Source organism: Pleuronectes platessa, chromosome 6 (genome assembly GCF_947347685.1).
Source record: "Pleuronectes platessa chromosome 6, fPlePla1.1, whole genome shotgun sequence".
Taxonomy (NCBI): domain Eukaryota; kingdom Metazoa; phylum Chordata; class Actinopteri; order Pleuronectiformes; family Pleuronectidae; genus Pleuronectes; species Pleuronectes platessa.
Window position 1 is genome coordinate 4,777,209 of NC_070631.1, and position 10,138 is coordinate 4,787,346.

The window sequence follows — 10,138 nt, forward strand, 5'->3', positions numbered from 1 at the left end:
GGGCTCGGCACTCAGGGGCCAGGGTGTGTTCTGTGACAGCCCTCAACACAGCGGATTTGTTTGTATTTGTTCCTGCTGCTGGAGGTTTGCTGTGAGGTCGGGGGTTTCAATGTGCATGTGTGAAGTAAAAAGAGCCAGAGATGTTTCAGAGATTTCACTGAGACTGCAAACCCTCAGATTTCACGTTATATATATAGTTTAGCAAAAGTTAGTTTTGTAATGGATCCAGCTACTCTGCAGTCGCCTACATGAGGTGGTGGTATAGTAGTTAAATAAATCGATCTTCACCAGTTTATATAATCTATAACATTCTGAAATAGTTCATTTATCACTTTTACTTTGTTAATTACAGTGAATTGTATCTCTACACTGTGGTATTACCATTTTCACTTAAAAGATTTTTACGAAAAGATCTTACTCGAATAAATAATCAGGCTAATTCACCTGAGTCATAGTAACATTAGCTCTGTTCTATTCAAGTTTCACATTAAACCCTCCCAGTGTGACAGGGATCCAGCACGGACATTGTTGGGACCTGGAACCAAAGCAAAAGGGAATTCAGCCATCAGTTGTTTTATCCTTACACCAACTTTTGTGTCACCTAACGTCTCCACAGTCTAAATAACAAACACATGATTGTCAAATAAATCCACTTGTTGTCTCGTGCCATGATTCATTTCCACTATTAAACTAAAATGTTAAAACAACAAACTAAATTATGGCTATTTTGGGAAAAGGCCTGGTGTTGTGCACTGTTTCCTCTCTAGTTTGCCGTGATGTCATCATGGGAAAATAACTCAAGGGTCAACCAGCCGTGGTTCTGCATTTTCAGTAAAGTTGAGAACCACAGCAATAACTAGTAATATCTTCTTACTGTGAAGGTGGAGGCTCTCGTCTCAGATGTCAACGCGGTGTTACTTTGAGGAGGTTAAGTGGGAGGAGATATGCAGATGATGCCAGTGAGACCCTATTAGTGGCGTCAGTAGTCGGACCAACTCACAGAGGTCTGTTGTCAGTCCAACAGACTCCACCACACCCACAGCCAGCATCAGGGTCAATATTCACAGGGTGGCATTCTGCTTTCTGACACAGCCGACAAAGGTTGTACTGCAGAGACTGACCTGTTTTATTTTTTAGTGAATGGAGTGGAATACTTAGGGGATTACTCTGGAGGAACACTTTTTTTGAATTCCCTGAAATCACCTCTACCTCCGCTGGAAGATTCATTTCTGCTAAACCTTCTATTTAACACTCGGAGATTCAAGGATGCATTTTGTGATGGCAGCGAGTCCTTTAATTTTGATCACTCTATTTCTGTCAGTGGTCGAAACCAAGTTCTACAGACCACTCCAGTATAACCAGTATAAAGCCGGGCTCAATCAACACCATGACCAAGGGAAACCCACCAGCAGACACAAGTAAGTTCTGTCCCTGTCTCGCTCCTTGTGTTGTGCTCTGAGGGATCATGTCGACATAATTCAAGATTTTGAATTGACATTATAGCATTTTTGATTTATTTCTATCATCTTCTGTCTCCTCTCTTTCAGGAACCACTGTGCTTATGTCACTGAGAAGACAGTTTCCTTCACTGTGCAGGATGGGGCAGCCCCCTATGTAAAAGCCGAATACAACAAGTGTACCAGGGGTCAGAAATGTCCAACTCTGATGTGAGTAAACCACAAATTGCATTATATTGTGCTTAAAGCAGAATTGATCTTTCTTATACTCAAAGTGGAATTCATATCCTAGAGTAAAGTGTATGTTCCTGACTTATCATTGGTTGTTCTACTCAGGTACCGTCTTCTCTACAAACCATTGTTCAAGGTGGCACATAAAACCGTCACAGAGCTGGAATGGCGATGTTGTCCAGGGTACTCTGGCTATGGCTGCATGGAGGGTCCTCCAGTTTACCAACACCCGATGAAAATGATGCCACCATTCAAGGGCCCGCCAATGAAAGGCCCACAGTTCAAGGGGCCACAGTTTAAGGGCCCAATGTACAAAGGCCCCATGTTCAAGGGTCCCATGTTTAAAGGCCCCCCTATTAACGCTGCTGTGAAGGCCAACCCATGGAGTCAAGCCAAAGGACCGCCCACCGGCAGCTTCAACTATCAAATGCGTCACTTTGAGCCTCAGACCTCCTCCTTCTATCCAGAAACCTCCTTCCAGCCCTATTCACCTGAACCGCAGCCAGAACAACAGCCGATGCCAGACCACCAGGAGCCACATAACACCGAGCATGACCAAGAACATGACCAAGAACATGACCAAGAACATGACCAAGAACATGACCAAGAACATGAGCATGAACATGAACATGAGCCCAGCCACAGACCTGAAGAACACATACTAGAGGAAATCCCTCCTCCTTCCTCTGGAGGTGAACATCTTGAGGCCGAGACCACAGGTGTGTACTTATCCCACTACATCCTTATTCTCTATAGTTTGTCTATTTAGTGGATTAGTGACAAAACTCTACTCATGTTGGGCTTTAGAGACTGATTCCTCATTTTCTTTTGAACCAGATTCAAACTGTTATCACATCAAGTGTTTGTTCCGATTATAACAGCTTTTCTTTCTCTTCCTAGGCCAAGCTCTGGACACTGAGACAGACGAGCGCATATATCGAATGGAGGAAGACGTGCGACGTCTCAACATGGGTTTGGAGACCTTGAGGGCGACTGTGAATGGCCTAGAAGACAGTCTACGAGCCTCTCTGAGGGAGGACGCCAACAGGATGCTGTCAGCTCTGTTCTCTGCTGCCCCAGGTCCTGTTCCTGCTCCAGCTGTAGCCTCTAATCCATCAACCGTCGGGTTTGCGGAGATTCCCGGGGGGGATGCTGGGTCAGAGGGTCTTGATGGCAGACAAGTGTTCACAGGTCTTACAGAACTGAATGGAAGAGTAGAGGAGCTCAGGGCCGAGATGCAAGCCAAGACGGTAGAGCTGCTGGAACTCAAAGCAACAGTGATGGGACATGATGGACAGCTGAAGAAGGTGCCAGACAGAGCACGAGCGGTATCGAACTCTACTGACAATTTTGCCCCGGGAGAAATGGGAAAGATGATGGATGCCAAGCTGAATGCAGCCAGGACAGAAATCCTCGGTGGGTTTGAGAAGCGTGTGGAGAGTGCAGAGGGCCGATGTGAGGAGAAAGCTGGGGATGTGCGACGTCAGTGCCAGAGGGAGCAAGGTGAAAGGCAGGAGAAGATGGAAGATGCTCTGCATGAAAGTGCGACCGACTTTAGAACAGAGCTGATAAAGCTCCAGGCACAGATCCATGGTTTCAAGCGTTCAGAAAGCTGCTGTGGCAGATTCAGTGGAATGGTTGAAAAGGTGCGACTGCTGGAAACATCCGTGGCAGGCCTCAACCAGTCCCAGGGGCACCTGAGAGTGGAGCTCGGTGGACACAAAGACCACATAGAGGGAATGATGGAGGGCCGTCTGGCGTATGTTGAGGAAAAGCTCAACCGGACTTGGCAGATGCAAAGTGATGAGACTGGGAGGAGGAGTGTCCCACATCGAAATGAGACTGGGCCTGGCCTGGAGACCAGAGTGGAGGGGAAGCTGAGGGCTCTGGAGGGACGGTTACTGATGGCTTTGGAGGAGCTCAGTAACGCCACTGCCCCTGGACTGCTAGAGGGTCATGCTGTTCCCGCTCTGGAGACAGAACTGGACTCCATCCGAGAAAGAATAGAGGTGGATGTGGACCGAGTGCAGAAACACCTGAGTAAACTTGAGATTCGATGCTCGTCGTCCTGTTCCTCACCTCAAAGCCCATCTGCCATTCAGGGAGACTCTGCTGTGCCAAGTGCAGAGGAGGAGAGCGTCAAGGAGGTGTTAGACGTGCAAGAAGACCGTTTGAATACCTTTAATGTGACACTGCAGAACATCCTGAGGCGTCTGAGCGTTAGGGAGCAACAGGAACAAGCTGAAGCAGATGCTCCTACCCAGGGAGAGCTCACAATCCTCAAGTTTAATGTTCGCTCAGTCAACCGCACTCTGAGAGTCATCCAGAGCTCCCTGGGAACAGTCGTCCACCAGGTGGGTCAAGCCAACAGCTCCTGGCATGAGAGAGAGGCTCGTCTTGCCCAGCAGATAAAGGGTGTGGTCCATCTGGTTGGACATCAGGCGTCCATGCTTGGGGCAGGTGAGCGCCGCCTGACCCGTCTTAAGGGTGAGCTGCACGAGATGAAGAGACGGCTAGCGGACGAGGTGCAGGGCTGCCGGAGCACAGCTATGGGGGTCCAGAAAGAGGTGACAGTGGTTGAGGGGCGTGTTACCAGTGTGGAAGACCAGTGCAAAGGCCTGAATTACATGGCAGAGGACCTTGAGAGAATCAGGGAGGAGCTGGAGAAACAATCAAATGGACTTCTCCTGCAAGTAAATGGCACTCTGTCCAGCCACGCTCAGCAGCTGACTGAGCTGAGAGGTGAAGTGAGAAACTGCACTGAAAAGGCAGAGCCAGCACCCCCGAGTATAGAGCTGGAGTCACAGCCAAGGCGAGGGGACACCTTCACTTTGAATTAGTTCAGTGTATACGGACAATGGGTTTGAAAAAAATGAACCAAATGGGTCAAATATTCTGCAGGTGTAGTGGCAGTCCACTAAAAACCCCATGTTACCATCTGAAATCTGTAAAATACAAAGGTTTTGAAACCTGCACTGAAATGGCAGCTAATTCCACCTGCGCTCATAACACAGAATCCTGATTTTATATCTTTGAGGTGCTAAGATGAACAGTTTGTTTCAATGGACAGATATTAAGAGCCTGAAGTACTGAGGAGAACATCAGCAGACTGCACCTTACTGTACCATCTCTGTAAAGATTATGAAATTAACAGTTGTTTGACAATGTTTACATGTTTAAGTTGTTTTGTATTGAATCTTCTTATGTCTATTCTAGAAGTACCCAAGATATTATGTTTTTATATGGTTTCCCTTTTTTGTTTTTTAGCATTACCTTCTCTTCTAATTGTATTATTGCATAAAATGTTTACACTTCCTGTTAAAACCGTTTTCTTTCAAGGTTTTTCATCACAGACGATCCAATAAAATCCTTTCTTTACAATTCGTGTTTTCTTGCTTAAAAAATATATCACACAAAAGCTGAGAAGTATGAAAACTATGTCGATTTAAAACAACCCTCTATTTTCTGTAGCTTGCCATATCACTTTGAAGGTTAGACTTGTTATTGTGTGCTGGGACAAAAGGGAAAACTGACACAACTGAAAATGGTTCCAAAAGTTAGTTTATGGGTACAGACCCCACCTGCCACGGGGAAACAAATTGGCATTATTGCGAAGGTGATACTGACAACCAAGGAGCAATTCAATTCAATTCAATACAGCAGCCAACATCCATCCCATTATGCATCTCTCGACTACAAACCAACCAGCCTAACTTTCTGAACACTGTTCTTATTAGACACTAGATAAGGGCCATGGGTTATCTTCCTAATAGCACTGCCCTGTTAGTTCCTCTTCCCCTATCGGACAAACACCCATTAAAATGACACCTATGTGGGAGATGAGCCCAGTGTGGTGTGAAAACATTTAAGCCTGAGACATGTGGTGAAGAATAACTAGACAGAATGAGGGTGGCAGACAGAATAGATAGACAGCAAATGCCTCTTGGAAGTGGTGAGCGAGGGACTGAGCGATCACGAGAAAAAACCCAAACCTCGATAATGATGCATTTTAATGCACGGACGTGCGCCAGCCGAAGTGGAAAGAGGAGAAAGATATTTCACCGCTTTCCTGAGACGACTTTTCAGACAAAACCTACAAACCTTTTCTTCAAGTACAAAGATACACATGTGTATCATGAAAGAGAATTAACAGGGCGAGGGAACTGTCTATAAACAAATGTACAAAATCGTGTGTCATCCTCTCACACATTATTTCAGGGCTCCATGACATTTCTGTAACTGTTGGGATTTTTTTAATTCTTTTTTTTGTATTCCACAAATGCCTCCTTTAGGTTCACACCTCACACAGACCCAGACTACAACACATTCATCTTACTTGGATCCAAGTAGACACTCGGACGTAAAGGGCAATCAGGGGCTCTGGTGAATTCATCTCCTCTGACTCAGAGTCTCTTCGCTGCTCACTCATAGATCTGATTCTGAGTTATGCTCACAGCACGCTGCACAAACTGTCACTGGCCGAGGCATGCGCCCAAATCGCAGAAGGCAAAGCTGGCACAGAGACAAAGGACGGAGGATATTTGAGTAAACAGAGGGCTGCTGTGGTCCTCTGAATCATCTAATACAATGTCCTCTGCAGGAAATTAAGGTGAAAGGAGGGTTTTTGTTCTCATTACAGTGATGGTCAGAGAACGGACAGTGTTGATTATCGTTTGGTCATCAAAGACGAAGACCCTGGAGCAGGTCACCTTGAATCAAGGACTCGAAGCTTCTTAGTAATAAGCTTTAGTATTTGACATATTCTAGAGAAGTAGCAGCATCTAAAGCTGGCCATGAATTTATTATCCTCTACAGTGTAGAACATCTTGTTCAGTGTAGAGTCCACACTGAACAAGATGTTTTCATACAACAATGTTTTTAACGATGAATAAAATATGACATATGCCAGGATGCTTAAATCCCCCATTTCCCAGCTTTTGCTTTTTAAAGAAGAAATACTGAGTCTGCATCTAAACACGTTGTTTTGTCGAGCCTGAGACACTTGGACAGATTTTGGATTCCTGTCAAAGTTAAGTGCCTTCAGTGCGATGTGGCTCAGTCTGAGAAGTGGATGTAATTTACTAAGACAAACAAGGTTAGCAGAAAGGAAATGGAGGCTTACAGAGCGAAGATCATCCCTACACAGATTCTATGATTACAGAATTTTCAAAGGTCTGATGTTGACGCAGCAGTAAAAGAAAACTAATCAACTCCCAGCTACAGCTCCTAATCCAGTACACAGAGTGGTATCGATCTTCTTATGTAAAATTCAAATGGGTATTTCCTAAAATGTCAAACTGTTTGATAACCGTATTATTTCACCTTGTTATTGTGAAAACTGTGTCAGGATCCAAAACAACACCTGTAAACATCTGATGGGTATTCTTCTGTTTTCTCCATTCAATAATTAATGATTCTCATCTAAAATAATCCATGGTTTTAAATGATAATTAAAATGTCAATTAGCTGCATCCCAGTCTGCAGCCATACTGGCCGAAAAAGGCACGACACATTTTTCTGATACCAATATCAGTCCAGATATGTAGTTTATAACAGGTCAGCAGGGACACGCTGAAAAAGGGAATCTGATATACTGGCTCTGTCAGGCAGTAAGTTGCTTTGTGTCAGTTTCCCACTATGAGAGCGGTAGTAATGCCGACCCGGCTCATGATCAGTTGTGCTGCTTCCTCAGGTGACTGAAAAACAGGATTAACAGACCAATGTGTGTGCAGCCAATCAATTATCACATGGTCTCTGTTAAATCCAATGCACACCTTGGTTCTGTCCTTCTTAGAACCTCAGGAAACTCACTCACTCTCCCACGAAAGAAGAAAGGTGTTTTCACAGCTGGAGGTTGAGGTGTTTTCAAATCATTTGTGTTTTCATTACTGTCGACAACAAGTAATGTCCATAATATTTAAGTTTGACAAAGTGAATGTATTATTTTGTGATTTTTACATGTTGCATATTTGAACTTATTCTCTTCATTGTGTCTGATTGTGCAACTGTTCTAATTAGATGTATATGATGATAGGAACATTTTGTTTAGCTGGTTTAATGGACATCTGCTCATCGGAGCTGTGACTCAGGAGGTAGAGCGGGTGGTCCACTAACCAGAGGGTCGGTGGTTAGATCCCTAGCTTTTCTCCAGTCCATGTTTTATCTTAATTCACTTTTTCTTCTTTTATTAGGGCGCCTACAAAATGATTGATTCTAAAATCATAATTATTACTCTAATAATCCCTGGCAATCATCTTAAGCCACAGCTTAGACTAATAACATGGTTAATAAAACAATGAGATGTGACCTGAATATAAATGGTTATCTTTCATTTTTCATAACTCTAAAGAAAGGAAAACGTTCCTCTGTGAATTAACTATTATTATTTGATTTAATCTCCAACTTTATTTTTGTGACATGACAACTGTTGTATCTAAAAGAAGAGAGATGTGTATATAATGAAGTCAACTACAGCTGCTTGATTAATAATAGACGATTTATTCTGACTGATGTCAAAACATTTTTCATTATTAAATTGACAGATTTTTATAATTATTTGACCAACGCCTCAATTTCTCTTGTTCTCCATAGACGTTAGGCAGAATGTAAGATTCAGTAAATACAGGGACAGTTGCTACATAAAAAAATAAAACGAGAAAAACACGTGCATCTCAAAAGACGTTCCTTATTCTACATTCACAGACAAATTATTCATCAGCAAGAGGCAGACAAAAAAAATTCCAGGCACGCCAATTAGTCATATTGCAGTAGCTCATCAGATTAACTCTACAGCCTCAAGCTTTGTAATCCAGCCTCAAAAGGTTGAGGGATGAACTCTGCCCTCAGTGTACAGATGCTGCTAAGCTAACAGGGCTCGGGGATCATTTCACTGTCACTCAACAATATAAACACAACTTGTCTAATAATACATATCACATTCAAGAAAACATGACGTCAGAGCGACTTTGACCTTTTGATCAACAAAATCAAATCACCTACAACATTTGTACCAAATTGGCAGAAATTCCCTCAAGGCTTTCTTGAGATATCTGACAGATGGACAACTTGAAAACATAACGCCTCCTGCCTCTGGGTGTCACCGACAAGGACACATACAAATATATTGATTTGAATAAGGTGATAAGGTTAAAAAAAAACATTTAAAGATAAACAAATATGATATCATTACTTATTTAAAGTATGTGTAACATGTTCCTAAAACAAATGAATATGACCGATATCCTGCTAAAAGTCGCTCCAATGTTTCTAAAAGGTTAAACATTACTTTCCTCACAGGCCATATTCTGTATCAAGGTTTTTCTTAGAAACACATAGCGGTGGAAGGTGTATTATCAGTCTTCCACATCTTAGAAATACATTTATTTCTAGCAGTCAAATAAATTGTGTTTTTCTGCCTTGAGGCAACACAGACGAGTCCCTTAGGAGGATTAATCCAGGTAAGCAAAGTATATCAACCTCTATTATATTTGTATTTCTAGTAAATCTCCATTAATGACATTGTTTTCCTCCCTGTCGCGGGGACACATTTGTGAAATACTGTTCATTCATCTTGTGTTGTCGCTTTGGAAAGTTGGTTCTATGAATTATATATGGTACTGTTACAGCTTCTGATACATAACACAGGGAATTATTATCCTATCTGTCCAGATGGAGAATCTAAACCAAAAACTCTTCACCTCTCGTCTCAGGTCTGAAAACCGAGATACGTTGATTTACATCTGCCGGTGTACAGTGGGTTTTATCAGAGCTTTTTAATTCAGCTCTCTGCGATGGCTGTAAACAATTCAGTGAGAGATGTAAGAGCTGAGCCGAGACTCAATTAATTCACCGAACAATCCCTTTCACATTTCAGACTGTCATTTAAAACAAAGAACTGGACTTCCACTGACTGATAATGGGACTTGGAAACGTCAGATGATCACCAATTATTCAGTTTATCCAGAAGGATGAATATGAATGTGTTGACAAAATGACACTCGCTCCAGCAGTTGCTGCTCATTACTTGTAGATTTATCTGTATAACTGTTTGTGTGAGGTTCTTTGATTGTTGTGTTGTATGTAAATTAATGTTCTTGTATTCGGTGCGTTTCTGCAGATGGAAATGAGCTGATAGCTGAAATCTTCTCCTTTTGAGATGAATGTTTTTGTGCATCGTCTTTGTTGAATAAAATAAAAAAAGAATGAAGAGAAGTGTTATCAAAAGCTGGAAATGTCAACCTCATGATTGCTCTTCGAGGAAAGTCAGCGGGTCATCGAAGCCTTTAAGATAAGGGGGGCAATCAAAATCATATTTGTATTCACCACCAAGGTCTGAGCTATGTAATAGCAATCGAGCCCAGAGTTGTTGAGATATACTTCAACCAGGATAAATACAGCTGACCCACATCGTCATGATCCACAGGAGCCAGGAAACCAACCAAATGAACCGA

General features: G+C 42.8%; 1 protein-coding gene across 1 annotated transcript; it reads left to right on the plus strand.

The window, feature by feature from the left end:
• The first annotated feature begins 929 nt into the window (after positions 1 to 929).
• On the plus strand, positions 930 to 5,069 carry emilin3a (elastin microfibril interfacer 3a). Its single transcript, XM_053425647.1, has 4 exons — positions 930 to 1,418; positions 1,548 to 1,667; positions 1,794 to 2,407; positions 2,589 to 5,069. Exons 1-4 carry the CDS (start codon positions 1,267 to 1,269, stop codon positions 4,526 to 4,528), a joined length of 2,826 nt encoding a protein of 941 aa, XP_053281622.1. The 5' UTR covers positions 930 to 1,266; the 3' UTR covers positions 4,529 to 5,069.
• Positions 5,070 to 10,138: the final 5,069 nt, after the last annotated feature.

Excerpts from the sequence above, each read along its gene's own strand:
- emilin3a (XM_053425647.1), top strand. The coding sequence starts at position 1,267 with ATGCATTTTGTGATGGCAGCGAGTCCTTTAATTTTGATCACTCTATTT. Across the intron at positions 1,419-1,547 it reads AAACCCACCAGCAGACACAA|GAACCACTGTGCTTATGTCA; the intron begins GTAAGTTCTGTC and ends CCTCTCTTTCAG. Across the intron at positions 2,408-2,588 it reads TCTTGAGGCCGAGACCACAG|GCCAAGCTCTGGACACTGAG; the intron begins GTGTGTACTTAT and ends TTCTCTTCCTAG.